We start from the raw sequence: 15,242 nt of genomic DNA, 5'->3' as shown, positions 1-15,242 counted from the left end.
GGATGACTAACATCTAAGACATGTCATCCATGGAATCTCTAGTAATCACCCATTTCTTACATGGAGGCTGGAGTATATTAAATAAAAGGACAGGGAGTGTGTGAAAAGTAAAAAAAAATGGTGTCCATTATGTTATTTTTTCATGAAACTTTTGTCTATATAATTTCATTAGAATATAGCATATCATGCAACGTGCCAAGAATTATCTATGCTTAAGTATCACACGAGATGGTCTCCTGAATAAAAAATTAGTACATGTCACTATGAAATAAAGAAACCATCGCACGGACAGCCATTAAGCGTGTCACGATGCTAACAAAAGCAGAAACGTGAAAATTGAGGGGCTAAGAAAGAAATAGAATTAATTAAAACCATGTCACTTTTCTTTTCTGAAGAGTCGGACCTCAGGAGCCCTCTCCATACTTTAGCAAAGAGACCACTGGACTTCCTTGAAATCCTCCCTTGGGCCTCCTCCTTAATTACTACATCCGAGGAAAATGGCCAGCTCCCACTTAACTCGCACTAAAATATTAGATTAGATCCTAAGCCCCCCGCAACCATATATCCTAAACCACGTCACCCAAATGAATCCCAGCCGTTCATTTCATCGATGACCCCTTATCATCGGCCTGTGGCATCTCCTTCATTCCTTTGCCAAGTCCCCACCACAACCTCACGTTTATCAGACTACTACCACCCAAAGATAAAATAACAACGAAGGACACGAGAACCTTCATTTGGGTTTCATTTGTGCATCATTTCACCCCCATCTCACCACCATTTGAGGTCTATTTAAGCGGCCACGAGTCCGAACGTGCCGGCAAGCAGCGGCTAGCTATCGGTGAACGGCCGGAGAGAAGTCCTTGATACATTTTTCCACCAAACCCCTTGCCCATATTGTTAATTAGTTTTAGCTTCCGATAAGCTTGGTTCCATGGCCCCCGGCGTTCCTGCCGACGTTAGCATGTACCGTGGGGAGCCATGGGGCTGCTTGGGATCGAGGCGGGCCTATGTGACGTTCCTCGCCGGCGACGGCGACTATGTGAAGGGGGTGGTGGGGCTGGCCAAGGGGCTGAGGAAGGTGAGCAGCGCGTACCCCCTTGTCGTGGCGGTGCTGCCCGACGTGCCCGCGGCGCACCGCCAGCTCCTCCGGGAGCAGGGCTGCATCGTCCGGGAGATCGAGCCCGTGTACCCACCGGAGAACCAGACCCAGTTCGCCATGGCCTACTACGTCATCAACTACTCCAAGCTACGCATCTGGAACGTAAGTACTGTTCCTTTTCTGGGGTATATTTGCATGGATCCATTGTTTGTTAGCCATGCACGTAGTGTTAGGTGCTGTTTTAGATCTCGGGGATCTAAGTCAGTACTCTTAATTCTTATTTGTCTGCTAGATGGGTGAGCTGGCCGAGTTAGCTCGTCAGTTAATTATACCACACACACACACACACACACACACACACACACACACACACACACACATATATATACTTGGAAGTAATACGTGTGAATAAGAATAAGGACGAACATGGATTCTAGAATTTATTTGTTTCACCCAAAGTATCAGCCGAGTTGGATCATCAAGCTAGCAAGCGGCTGACCCAAAGTCAGCAAATACTACTGTTATTTGGCTTGGTTTGTAATATATAATTCTAGTTTAGATGTCACATACATAGGGTTTCTTTTAGATATATAGAGCGGGTTATAGAAATTAAAAATACTAATCTGATTTCATTTCATTTGGAGTGAGACATAGCCCATATTTTGCATACTTTTCAAAGTTAATTACCATTATCAGTATAACTGATTGATTGCTCCAGTAGAGAATGACCTGTGCAACACGCAACAGCAACAACATACGTAAAAAATTTCTATGCAGATCATTCAGACCTGACTGAGCTAGTAGAGAATGACCTATGAGAAACATATAACATTTCCTTCAATTTATTTGTGGATTCATATGTACATAAACTGGAGACTCGGTAAGTTGGCATATTTAAGCACTGACGGTAGTTTTATTGGGGTGTATTGTTGCATGTAGTTTGAGGAGTACAGCAAGATGATCTATCTTGATGCGGATATCCAAGTGTTCGATAACATAGACCACCTCTTTGACATGCCCGATGGCTACTTCTATGCTGTGATGGACTGCTTCTGTGAGAAGACATGGAGCCACTCTCGCCAGTACTCTATTGGCTATTGCCAGCAGTGCCCCGAAAAGGTGGCATGGCCTGCCGAGATGGGAGCTCCTCCTCCACTCTACTTCAATGCCGGCATGTTCGTATTCGAGCCCAATCATCTAACCTATGAGAACCTTCTTGAGACTCTTAAGTTCACACCACCAACTCCTTTTGCTGAGCAGGTGAGCCTATGGGTAACATCTTCTCAAAGCTGTTTGTTCTGAAATTCTTATTCTCAAAAAGGAACAAATTCAGCGCTAATATAAATTTTTAAAAACAGATATAAATAGGATATTTGTCCATAATTTGATGAAAGAAACAGTATGTTAGAGACAGAAATTATGATGTTGAAGCTGGACAGAAGTCAACTAATCAAAAGAAATTATAAGAAGTAAAAAAGTACATGAAAATAAAATAACCCATGTTCATATGTTGATACTATGTATGGCTACATATGACGATGTAACTATTACTTTTGTCACTATAGTCATCCTTAAGTATCGGCAGTTTGTAAAACTGAGTTAATATCGCAATTTTGATAAGATAGATGAGAGCAACAGATTTCAAAGATAGAAACTTTTATCAGATCATAGGAATGGCTCAAGCTAATTAACTCCTTGCATCTTAATTAAAAATAGACTAAACAAAGCTGGCACAAGTCCCTCTTAGCTAGCTGCAATATGTTTGACTAGAATTAGAATCCCAGATGCTAATGGTTCTGTTTGGAGCCCTAGATCCATATTCTTGGTCCACCAATCTCTGGATAGAGAAGGGCCTACTTGCAAGCCCTCACGTCCATGAACAACCATATAAAATTCAGCTGGAGCATTTCAAAGAAAAATCAAGAATCCTGAGGTCATCGAATCGGACAAACCAAAGGTGGTCCTCTAAATTGACTATTATTTCTTTGTGTTAAAGATTGGCCATATCTTATTTATAAGGTGTAGCTTATTTCTCCTTATTATAATGCAGTAGTTCTTGAAATTCAGGGTTATAATAAGGACCATGACACAGATGGTAGTGGTTGTGATTCACTATCAATACTATCTTTGGGATAGTTAATAAGCATATGATGAACTAGAAGTAACATAAGAGTCACATAACGCATACAAGCTCCTCCATATGCTTCTCACATCTATTCTCTTTTTCAGAAATAAGCAGATAAGAAAATTTAAGTTACCCACATCTTTATCATCTCTTCCTGTTGTAGGATTTCTTGAACATGTTCTTTGAGAAGACCTACAGGCCAATCCCTCTTGCTTACAATCTGGTCCTGGCCATGCTGTGGCGCCACCCAGAAAACGTTGAGCTTGACAAGGTGAAGGTGGTCCACTATTGTGCTGCAGTAAGTCCTTTGTCATTCATCCCTTCTCTCGTGTATCAAATTGTTACAGAGAATTGCATCAATTGTTGATGTCTACTATCACCATTCCTCATGAAGTTCTTATGTTATCAGGGTTCAAAGCCATGGAGGTACACTGGGAAAGAAGCTAACATGGATAGGGAGGATATCAAAATGCTAGTGGAAAAATGGTGGGATATCTACAACGATGAGTCACTTGATTTCAAGGCAGAGGACATGGTTTCAGAGGGAGAGGCCTTCTCAAAGCCTACACCGATCATGGCAGGCATGCCAGAGCCCACAATTAACTACATCCCTGCACCATCTGCAGCTTAAGTGAGGCTAGCAAAGATGAAGAGTGAATGGAGGAATTTTGAAAGCTATTTGAAAATTTATGTAATGAATAGCTAGCTGCCAATTTCAAAGGTCGCTACCTTTGATCATCTACCTATTCTGTAGGATCATCCACTTGGGCCAAGAGGACAAAAGTTGATGTCTATTCTTGAGAAAAATCTCGAAGTAATATAAATTTCCAGTGGTGTTCTACTCTTGAGAAAAATCCCGAGAGAATATAGATTTTGAGTGGTGTTTATTTATCTAGTCTGTTAATGTTGAACATCATGAACTCTACTCTCCATGAGCCAGGAAAATTAGTTTTGATCTTCAAAAAATGAAACTAGGCTTCCATCAATGATGATGTCCTAATGACGTATAAAATTATAGTGTCCATGACTCTGTAAATACTGACAGAAGCGATATATTTTCTGAACTAAAAAATAACACAACCTAATCCATCAAAGCAAGACTCTTTATAAAGAAGAAGAAAAAAATGGTGGACCCTCTTTATTAGAAAAAGAAATTCAAAAGCTTTCTAACATAAATATACAACAACATCGCATGTTCCATGAGGTCCAACAATTCCCATCAAAAGCGTTTATGTTAATATCATTTTTCATGAAGCATCATTGAAGTGTCAAAAGGAGGCAATGCCACAATATCACTTGCAATAGCGTTGGATGCATCAATGAGTACAGGAAGTGCAATACCTGGGCCCAAAAATCAACTGGGCCCAATACCCTTTTGGGCCCATATTTGAGCATAGGGCCAGGATACGTAGTGGGCCAATTGGAGCCCATATTTAGCAGCTCAATGAGTGCCACGTCATGTTCTCGGGATGGAGGTGACTAGGGCCAGATGGGAATCAGAGGAGGGCGCCCTTCACGTGGGGGAAGCTGAGGGTGACACCTCGCCCTAGCTAAAGGGGTTACACCGCTTAAGAATGCCTAATTAAACCTCTCTACCGTATCTGGTTCTCCCTCAGGACCTTAGGAACCTGTGAACCGGCAAAGGAGGTGTTGGAGTGGAGGCACCGGAGCACGGGACACTGCAACCTCTTTCGGAATCAAGGTAAATCCCTTCCGGCTACCTCCTCTCAATTTGTTTAGTATGTGAATTAAAAGAAAGAAAGAAAGAAAGAAAGAAAGAAAGAAAAGAAAAGAAGAAGAAGAGGGAGGGGAAGAACTGAAGAAGGGGGAGGGGGTTACCCATGCGCAGCCGGGGACGTCGCCGACGGCGTGAACGCCGCCGGCCTCGGCTCGGCCGCAGGTATAGGCCGCAGGCCGGCCGCGAGCACGGCCACGGACACGGCCGCAGGAGTCAGCCGCGGACGCCGCCGGCCGTGGCCTGACCCCCAGGATCGGCCTCCTCCAGTTCGAAGAAAGAAAAAAAAACAAGAAAGAAGAAGAAGGACTCACCTAGCCGCCGATCGCGAGCGCCGGCGCCGGCCGCGACCTCGGCCGCAGGCCACCCGTCGCGGCCGTGAGCCGCCCGCGCGGCCGTAGGCCAGTCCGGGTGCCACAGGCCGGCCGGGGAAAAGGAAGGGGGGGGAAGGGGGGTGCTGCTCGGCCTCTCCCGAGCCGCCTCCTCTTCCTTGAGATGGGAAGGGGAGGAGATTAGGGTGGAAAGAGGGTTTTTTTTTTTTTTTTTTTTTTTTTTTCTCGCTAAAGAAAAGGGGTAGGGGGGAGGAAGGGACAAGCCCACCCCCGCGTAGCAGCCCCAGGGCCCCCGCCCCGCCAGGAGAATGTTCGATGCGGGCAGAAATGGCCGTGTGTTGGGCACCCCGACCGGTTTTACTCATACCCTCCCCACCCATAGGCCCGGCTCAGCTACTCCTCTGAGCTCTGGCTCGAGTCCCACGTGTGAGTACGTCACACCCGGCACCACCCCGGCTACTAGCGGTTCAAGAGCGGTCCTACACCACAAGTCCAAGCAGTGGCCAAAGTAGTGAGCTCCGGTCCACAATTTAATCGTCGCCGCAACGATTCGAACTTAGGACCTTGTGGTTAGAATTGCTGCCCAGTACCACTAGGCTACCACCTTGGTGGAAAGAGGGTTCGGGAGAGGCTTCTGGAGGGGGAGGGGGAGGAGGAGGAGGAGGGAATGGGTTAACGGGTTGGGTTTGGGTTAACGGGTTGCATTCAAATTCGAACCAATCCAATCCGATTTAAAGAAATTAAATAGATTTGGATTAGTTCGGGTTGGATTTGATCTAAATTCAATTGAGTTTAATCAGATTGGGATTTAAATTGATTAAGCTAAATAAAATTTAATTAGGTTGAGTAAACGTTTAATTGGGTCTGAACCCAATTAAATTAGACTGTGCACTGATTGGACTCGAGCTGGCTTTGGGCCGAGCCCAAAATATTTTAAAATAATGGATCAAATTGGATTTAGTGGACTCGGGCCGGCCCTAATCCAAGCCCAAATCAACTGTTTAGAGACCAAATTAGTCGCGGGTCGGCCCTGATTCAAGCCCAAATAATTTAAATTAACCCTGAACCAAAGTTAGACCCAATTAGACCTTAGACTGAGCCCAATGACCCAATCAGAAGACCAATTTGATCTAGAAAGGACTAGACCTAATCCTGAACCAAGCCCAATCCTGTAATTAGAGACCAAATTGGTCTATGTGGGCTCGATTTGATTTTAAACCAAGCTTAAGCATTCTAATAGCGGGTTAAGTTGAGCTGGGACTAGCCTAAAATTGAGCTCGGAAGCCTTGTGACTCAAATTATATGAAATTAGGCTAAGGGCTTGCAAAATAAACAAAAACCCTACATCCTAAAAGTCCAATAAGCAAGAAATTTTAAGAGGATTTCAATCTAAGTTCCCCATACGACTCGAATTCAAGCAAAACCCCTAGGTAGGGTCTTAATGACTGATTAATTATAGGAATATGGAGATACTTACTAAATAAGTGTCCTTTTTGACATGATAGGTGATCAAAGAGCCGATTAACCAGCTTAAAGGAATTTTGAACGAATTAAAGTGTAAGTAATCTGCCCTAATCTTATTGTTTTATAGATCATGAAAATGCTTTGCTTATAGAAATTATAAAGTGTTATTTATGCATTCTAAATTATGCACTTCATGAATTATAATGTTATGATTATATTAAAAATAGTATTTATGGCATGAACATAAGATTAGTTGTTTAAGATGCTATTAATGAGTTTTCACTCTACTTATGAGTATGATTTGTAAAAAAGTACTAGTTATGGGCTCTCAGATGCTATGGATGGCCCCCGCCAGTGGGTAAGAATAACTAGGCATAACGATTCTTGTCGTAGGAGTTAAGTACGGCCGTAGCTAAAAATATAAGAGTGTAGATTTTAAACCTGAATTACCGGCATATAGTTTTACGATGCATTCTCATGAAAAGATATGTTAGTACATACACCGATTTACGGGCTCAGTATGAATATTTTATTATGAAAAGTTGTTATTTAATGCACATGTTAGCTTCTCAAATCTTACTTAAAAATGTTTAGTATTACACTTGATCCGGTAAGATTATATATGAATACTTACTGAGCCGTGTAGCTCATACCAATTTATTCATATTTTCTTTCAGGCCACCGTCAGTGATAGTGGCAAGAGACACTTTTTGCACCAGAGTTTTATTTTTGGATAAATATACTTTTGTCTACATAAAATGTTATAGAAATTTTGTACTTTTGATTACCCAGTAAGTTATACTAGTAATGTTATACATATGAAACTTGACTACCCGGTTATTCGTATATGAGGCTTTGTGCTATTGTGAGCAGTAGTCGATAATAGCGCGACCGTGTCACAGATTCGGGTTTAAGTCGTGATATTTGGTGGTATCAGAGCTCTAGGTTAAACAAGATTATAACCTTAAAAATTTTGGATAATGGGTAGTTAAGATTGTTATAAATATATTACTTGAAGAAAATAATTTATGTTAATCTCATTTTAAATTCTTGACTGCTAGGTAGTCGCAAACAATATGGAGGATGAAAGAGAAATGAGAGCGCCTTCTCCAGACCCTAGCAGCCAATTAACTACATAAACTACTCCACACTCCGTAGCAACCCAGGCAGACCTGACAGGAGTGTACCAGTTAATGGCACAGTTGCTTCAGCAACAGCAACAGATACAGTTGACTGCCCAACCTGTACAGCCGATGGTTTCCTATTACGAGAGGTTTCGTAGGCTGAACCCACCGATGTTTGACGGTGGATCAGACCCCTTGACCGCTGAGACTTGGATTCGGGAAATGGAGAAGATGTATCAGGCACTCGAATTTCCCGAAGAAGTAAAAGTTAGACTAGCTATTCCTATGTTGAGGGGAAATGCGGAGTTTTGGTGGTCCTCCATGGAGATAGCATATGAGGTCAATAGAATGACCTGGAGAGAGTTTAAAGGGTTATTTTATACTCGGTACTTTCCGGACTCAGTCAAGCAGACAAAGCAGAATGAGTTTTTATCGCTGACTCAGTCCGAACATATGACTGTTCTGGATTATGCCAACAAGTTCAATGAGCTAGGCCGATTCTGCCCTCAGTTCATGGAGGACGAGAGGAGTAAGGCTAACCAGTTCGAACAAGGGCTGAGATATGGGATCAGGTCCCGGACATCCTCACATTTATTCACCAGTTACCGGGATATTTTGGACAGAGCCCTGAAAGTGGAGGCTGAATTGAGAAGATATGATAGGGAAAGGGCTGACCTGAAGAGACCTAGACCAGCTGGGAGACAGAGTGGCAAGCCAAGAAATTTCAGGAGCACGCTGATTCAGAAGAAGCAGTTTAGGGTCTGTGCCTGCTGTGGCAAATCCCATAGTGGGCCTTGTCTAAGGAGAGTAGGGGCATGTTTTAGTTGCGGGCAGACTGGACACTTGGCACGCGACTGCCTGAATAAGAGGAGGAATGAGCTCCGACCTCTTGTACCTAGGGACCAGAGGCCAAGGAACAATCCTCGAGTCTTTGCACTGACCCATCAGGATGCCAATGCTAGCGACCGGGTGGTGACAGGTACACTACCAGTCAACTCGATTGATGCTTCTATTTTGTTTGATTCTGGCTTTACACATTTTTTTTGTTTCAGTTAGTTTTTTAAGACAATTACACTGCACACCTGAGAAACTAGAAGAACCACTGCATGTTGCTACACCCCTTCAGAAAATAATAATTGTTGACACTATATACAAGAATTGTATAATTCGTATAGGGGTAAGAGAGCTAGTGATAAATCTTATACAACTTGACATGCAAGACTTTGACATTATTTTGGAAATGGATTGGATGTCTCAGTACCACTCTCAAATTAACTCTACAGTAAAAGAGTGGTATTTCGGATACCTGAAGAACCAGAGTTCTTCTTCCAAGGTGAAGCACCCTTGCAATGTCAATCAGCATTACATTTTATTTTTGCCTTGAATGCCGTAAAGGCATTAAGGAAAGGGTGTAAGGCTTATTTAGCATGTGTAACGGATACCCGAGAGGAGACCAAACTGGAAGATATACTAGTAGTCAGAAAATATCCGGATGTTTTTTTAGATGAATTACCGGAATTACCCCCTGATCGAGAGGTCGAATTTACCATCGATCTCGCGCCAAGAGTAGGACCTATTTCCAAAGCTCCTTATCGAATGGCCTTTGCCGAGCTGAGGGATTTAAAGATCCAGCTACAGGAACTCCTGGACAAGAAGTTTATCCAGCCTAGTGTGTCTATGTGGGGACCTCCTGTCCTATTTGTGAAAAAAAAGATGGGAGTATGTGGCTGTGTGTTGATCACCGGGAATTGAACAAGGTAACAATAAAGAACAAATATCGTCTGCCCTGGATAAACGACCTATTCGATCAGCTGCAAGGTGCTTAAGTTTTCTCTAAGGTAGACTTGCGGTCTGGATATCACCAATTGAAGATAAAAGCTGATGACGTACCAAAGACCGCATTTCGAACCAGGTACGGGCACTATGAATTTTTGGTTATGCCTTTCGACTGACCAACGCTCCAGCTGCTTTCATGGACTTAATGAACAGAGTCTTTAAGCAGAATTTGGATCAATTTGTGATCGTCTTCATTGATGATATACTGATCTACTCAAGGAGCAAGGAGGAGCATGTAGACCACTTGAGAGTAGTACTACAGACTCTCCGAGAGAAAAGGTTGTATGCCAAGCTGAACAAGTGTGAATTCTGGCTAAGCAATGTGGCATTTCTCGGGCATGTAATCTCTAAGGATGGAGTGGCAGTGGATTCCAAGAAGATAGAAGCGATGGTGGATTGGTCTCGTCCGACCAACATCAAAGAGATTAGAAGCTTCTTGGGACTGGCCGATTATTACCGACGGGTTGTGGAAGGATTCTCCTGGATCGCCACCCTTTTGGCTCGTTTAACTAAGAAACGAGCTGTTTATTTGGTACGACAATTGCGAGAAAAGATTCCAGGAGCTGAAATAGAGGTTGGTATCTGCTCCAATTCTAACTTTGTCATCCACTAGTCGAGAATTCACTATTTACAGTAATGTTTCCAAGAATGGGCTAGGCTATGTACTCATGCAAAATGGCAAGGTGGTGGCCTATTCCTCCAAACAACTGAAACCTTATGAGCAAAATTATCCGACTCATGACTTGGAGCTAGCGGCAGTGGTCTTCGTCCTAAAGATTTGGAGACACTATTTATATGGTGAGCACTGTAAAGTATATACAGATCATAAGAGCCTGAAATACATATTCACACAAAAGAAGTTAAATATGAGACAGAGAAGATGGCTGGAACTATTGAAGAGACTATGACCTTAGCATTAAGTACCATCCAGGGAAGGCCAATGTTGTGGTTGTTGCTCTGAGCAGAAAGTCAGCAGTGGGCTCCACTGCATTACTCACCACTCAACCACAGATTCAAAAGGATCTTGACAGAATGCGGGTTGAAGTGGTTACACAAACTACAAGGAGTCTACTGGCCACTTTGAGAGTGCGGCCAACGCTGATTGACAGAATAAAGGTTGCTCAGCAGTTAGATGCACATATACGTCAGCTTAGAGATGAAGTGGAGAAAGGGTTGTGACCCAAACTCCAGATCCACCCTAATGGTACCCTGACATTTGGTAGCCGGCTATGTGTTCCAACTGATGTTGACCTCAAGAAAGAAATCTTAGAAGGAGCTCATCAATCTCGTTTTTTTGTTCACCCTATCAGTACCAAAATGTACAAAGATTTACGAGAACATTTCTAGTGGAATGGTATGAAGAGAGATAGCTGAATATGTGGCTCGATGCTTGACTTGTCAGCAGGTGAAAGAAGAATATCAAAGGCCCGCTGGGTTACTTGAACCACTAGAAATTTCAGAATGGAAGTGGGAGCACATCACTATGGACTTCGTTACAGGCTCCCGAGAATAGTGAGAAAGAATGATGTTGTGTGGGTAATTATAGATCGCCTTACAAAGTCAACTCACTTTCTATCCTTCAGAGTTGGTACTTCATTGGACATACTAGCTCATAAATATATCGACAAAATAGTACGCCTGCATGGAGTACCAGTGAGCATCATATTTGATCGCGACCCTCGATTTGTATCTAGATTCTAGGAAAGCTTTCAGAGAGCCATGCATATTGAATTGAGGCTCAGTACATCCTATCACCCTCAGACTGATGGTCAGTCAAAGCGGACGATCCAGACCCTGGAGGACATGTTGAGAGCCTGCACTGTTGACTTAGGTGGGTGCTGGGATGATCACATATTTCTGGTGGAGTTTGCTTGCAATAACAGTTACTATTCCAGCATCCAGATGGCCCCATATGAAGCTTTATAAAGGAGAAAATACCGATCACCTCTGCATTGAGACGATGTCGAGGAACAGAAGTTACTGGGTCCTGAGTTGGTTCAGAATGCCAAAGACAAAGTGCTTTTGATCAAGCAAAGGCTTTAGGTTGCCTAGGATAGGCAGAAAAGTTGGGCTAACAGAGGAAGAAGGGAATTAGAATTTTTGGAGGGAAACTTTGTCTTTTTAAAAGTCTCTTCCTCAAAAGGTGTCACCAGATTTGGACGACACGGCAATTTGAGTCTTCGTTACATTGATCCATTTGGGGTTCTTGCCGGAGTGGGCTAGGTTGCTTACAAATTAGCCTTACCCCCAAAGTTGTCAAGCATACATGATGTCTTTCATGTCTCCCTTCCACGGAGATACATCTCAGATCCTAGCCATGTTGTGTGATACGATACGAACCTTCGCAAATAAATAAAGATTTGACTTATGAAGAGGTTTCTCTGCATATCGTTGATAGAAAAGAACAGATTTTTCGGAGGCACACCATCCCTTATGTTAAAGTCCAGTGGACCAATCACTCAAAAAGGGAGGCTACCTAGAAACTTGAAGATGAGATGCGCAGAAGTTATCCACAGCTTTTCGAGGACTGAGGTATATTAATTTCAAGGACGAAATTTATTTAGGGGGGGAGAATATAATACCTGGGCTCAAAAATCAACTGGGCCCAATACTCTTTTGGGCCCATATTTGACCCTAGACCAAACTTAGACCCAATTAGACCTTGGACTGAGCCCGATGACCTAATCAGAAGACCAATTTGACGCAAAAAGGACTAGACCTAATTCTGAACCAGGCCCGGTCCTGTAATTTAAGACCAAATTGGTCTATGTGGGCTCGATTTGATTTTAAACCAAGCTCAAGCATTCCAATAGTGGGTTAAATTGAGCTGGGACTAGCCTAAAATTGAGCTCGGAAGCCTTGTGACTCAAATTACATGAAATTAGGCTAAAGGCTTGCAAAATAAGTAAAAATCCTACGTCCTAAAAGTCCAATAAGCAAGAAATTTTAAGAGGATTTCAATGTAAGTTTCCCATATGACTCGAATTCAAGCAAAACCCCTGGGTAGGGTCTTAATGACGGATTAATTTAGAATTAGGGGATACTTACTAAATAAGTGTCCTTTTTGACATGATAGGTGATCAAAGAGCCGATTAACCAATTTGAAGGAATTTTGAACAAATTAGTGTAGGTAATCTGCCCTAATCTTATTGTTTTATAGATCATGAAAATGCTTTGTTTATAGAAATTATAAAGTGTTATTTATGCATTCTAAATTATGCACTACATGAATTATAATGTTATGATTACATTAAAAATAGTATTTGTGGCATGAACATAAGATTAGTTGTTTAAGATGCTATCAATGAGTTTTCACTCTACTTATGAGTATGATTTGTGAAAAGTACTACTTATGGACTCTGAGATGCTATGGATGGCCTCCGCCAGTGGGTAAGAATAACTGAGCATATGGGCCCCGCCAATGGGTAAGAATATCTAGGCATAACGATCCTTATCGTGAGAGTTAAGTACGGTTGTAGCTAAAAATTTAAGAATGTAGATTTTAAGCATAAATTACCGGCATAAAGTTTTACGATGCATTCTCATGAAAAGATATGTTGCTGTATACACCGATTTACCGGCTTAGTATGAATATTTTATTATGAAAAGTTGTTATTTGATGCACATGTTAGCTTCTCAAATCCTACTTAAAAATGTTTAGTATTACACTTGATCCAGTAAAATTATGCATGATTACTTACTAAACCGTGTAACTCATACCAATTTATTCATATTTTTTTTCAGACTACCATTAGTGATAGCGGCAAGAGACACTTTCTGCATCAGGGTTTCATTTTTGGATAAATATACTTTTGTATACATAAAATATTATAGAAGCTCTGTACTTTTGATCGCCCAGTAAGTTATACTGGTAATGTTATATATATGAAACTTGACTACCTTGTTATTCGTATATGAGGCTTCGTGCTATTGTGAGCAGTAGTCGGCAATAGGGCGGCCGTGTCACGGATCCGGGTCCGGATCGTGACAGGAAGTAGTATGAATGGATTAGTATAGATGGTAGGCCCGAGCTTTAAATACGAAAGCATATCTCTTGCTATCATTTTAATGAAGCATCTTTCAAGTGTCAAAAGGAGGCCATGCCCCTAATCACTCGCACTGGCATTGGGTGCATGAATGCACGTGAGAAGAAACATGGGTAACTCTTCAGTCTCAGATAAACATATGTGTCCTAGAAATGTCCATCTCCAATAGCTTCATTTGAAATTGGGAAAAATATTTTGCGGCATAGATTCATATTTCCAAATAGTTAATACAAAATTCGCCTCAACCAAGTCGAATATAACAGACCATGAGTTCATAACTTGTAATCTTCTATATACTGTAGCTCGAACAAGTGTTTGGCATGCACAATTCTTTCACTATGTTACTACCGATGTGCTCCCAACTTTGTTATTGTGACAACCTAGGATTTCGCCCAAAATGGCTAACCGAAAGGTATTATTTGGGTTCTTTAATCCTGTATAAGTGCCTAAGATCTTCTCGACAAATAACTGATTATGGAACTAAACACACATCCGCACGGGTCTTTATATACCCCCTCCATTTATGCCTGACGTTTTCGTCAGGTTAAGAGTTCAAATCCATTTAAATCTAATCACATGTACTACGATAGGCCCATGGTCAACCACCATTGACCTGTGCTGCAATGCCTCCTAATCTACGTGTAGGTTATGGGCCGAGTTCACTCTGATACCATTTGTAACGATTCAGGATCTCATCCAAAACGGCTAGCTGGAAGGATATTATTTGGATTCTTTGATCCTGTATAAGTACTCAAGATCTACATAGCGAATAACCGATGTAGGACTAAACGCACGCCCGCACTAGTCCTTATAGTTATATTAAGCGAAAAGATTATTGGAGGGTGTGGTAGATTATAACAACACTAATCGGGTAATAAAATTCAACATCTACTGGCTTTGTGCTTCAATAATAAGATAGTTTATATATCTTGTCCGTTTGCCTTTTTGTTAATCGTCTTTTATGCTTGTTCCAATATGCATTCATTTTTAAGTTCATATCTTTTTGTGTGTCTTTTATTCGAATATATGATGATTAGATTATTTGCAAGCTACACTAACATGAGAGTAATAGATCGGTGTACTGCAAGAACATCATTGGCCCCAAATCAGTATTTCTGCTTTGTTACACATGAGAGACATGCTTGATTAAAAAAACCAAAGGATCTTTATCTTTTTAATAAAAAAAGAACAAACTTATTAAATAAATTAACAGTATGATTTGCGTGGCCCAAAAGAAACACACACTTTCTTGTGCATAATTGTCCTCAATAATGCAAGGAAAGTGAAATCAACATTGATTTAATGTTATGATAACTTTCGTAGAATCTCACCCAAAGCGATCTTGATCTTGATGTTTCTAACTAAGTCAAAAAAAAGTTTTTCTTCCTCCCAGAAAATCTACTAGGTAAGAAATGTGTTGCTTGCGGATGTTAATTCTTCACTAGATAAGAAATTTCATTGGTGCTGCTAGAGTGAGG

General features: G+C 41.7%; 2 protein-coding genes and 1 long non-coding RNA gene across 8 annotated transcripts; 2 read left to right on the top strand and 1 right to left on the bottom strand.

The window, feature by feature from the left end:
- The first annotated feature begins 818 nt into the window (after nt 1-818).
- Nucleotides 819-4,081, top strand: LOC103723459 (galactinol synthase 1-like). Its single transcript, XM_008814369.5, has 4 exons — nt 819-1,264; nt 2,042-2,362; nt 3,391-3,525; nt 3,637-4,081. The coding sequence occupies exons 1-4, from the start codon at nt 935-937 to the stop codon at nt 3,856-3,858; spliced, it is 1,008 nt and encodes a 335-aa protein (XP_008812591.1). The 5' UTR covers nt 819-934; the 3' UTR covers nt 3,859-4,081.
- Nucleotides 1,901-5,924, bottom strand: LOC120110496 (uncharacterized). The gene is made up of 2 exons (XR_005511515.3): nt 5,277-5,924; nt 1,901-2,408 (listed from the first exon to the last, which is right to left on the bottom strand). It is a non-coding gene; the product is annotated as an uncharacterized LOC120110496 (long non-coding RNA).
- Nucleotides 4,219-13,631, top strand: LOC120110495 (uncharacterized). 6 transcript variants are annotated; one of them, XM_088704818.1, is made up of 4 exons: nt 4,219-4,929; nt 6,800-6,851; nt 7,820-8,861; nt 13,463-13,631. In XM_088704818.1, exons 3-4 carry the CDS (start codon nt 7,952-7,954, stop codon nt 13,471-13,473), a joined length of 921 nt encoding a protein of 306 aa, XP_088560944.1. In that variant the 5' UTR covers nt 4,219-4,929; nt 6,800-6,851; nt 7,820-7,951; the 3' UTR covers nt 13,474-13,631. The 6 variants fall into 6 exon arrangements, with proteins under 6 accessions (XP_088560944.1, XP_088560925.1, XP_088560940.1 ...); XM_088704799.1 differs by lacking the exon at nt 13,463-13,631 and adding an exon at nt 8,935-10,585 and having other exon boundaries at nt 7,824-8,861; XM_088704814.1 differs by lacking the exon at nt 13,463-13,631 and adding an exon at nt 9,387-10,585.
- The last annotated feature ends 1,611 nt before the right edge of the window (nt 13,632-15,242 follow it).

Source organism: Phoenix dactylifera, chromosome 1 (genome assembly GCF_051530095.1).
Source record: "Phoenix dactylifera cultivar Ajwa chromosome 1, Ajwa_hap1_PhDact_Kaust_v1.1, whole genome shotgun sequence".
Lineage (NCBI taxonomy): Eukaryota > Viridiplantae > Streptophyta > Magnoliopsida > Arecales > Arecaceae > Phoenix > Phoenix dactylifera.
The sequence above is the reverse complement of the archived record's forward strand: the minus strand, read 5'-3'. Positions and strand labels throughout refer to the sequence as shown.

Coding starts and splice junctions, on each gene's coding strand:
- LOC120110495 (XM_088704810.1), top strand. CDS start 7,952: ATGGCACAGTTGCTTCAGCAACAGCAACAGATACAGTTGACTGCCCAA. Junction 8,862..8,934: donor TAGCGACCGGGTGGTGACAG/GTACACTACCAG, acceptor TTTTTGTTTCAG/TTAGTTTTTTAAGACAATTA.
- LOC103723459 (XM_008814369.5), top strand. CDS start 935: ATGGCCCCCGGCGTTCCTGCCGACGTTAGCATGTACCGTGGGGAGCCA. Junction 2,363..3,390: donor CAACTCCTTTTGCTGAGCAG/GTGAGCCTATGG, acceptor TTCCTGTTGTAG/GATTTCTTGAACATGTTCTT. Junction 3,526..3,636: donor TGGTCCACTATTGTGCTGCA/GTAAGTCCTTTG, acceptor TTATGTTATCAG/GGTTCAAAGCCATGGAGGTA.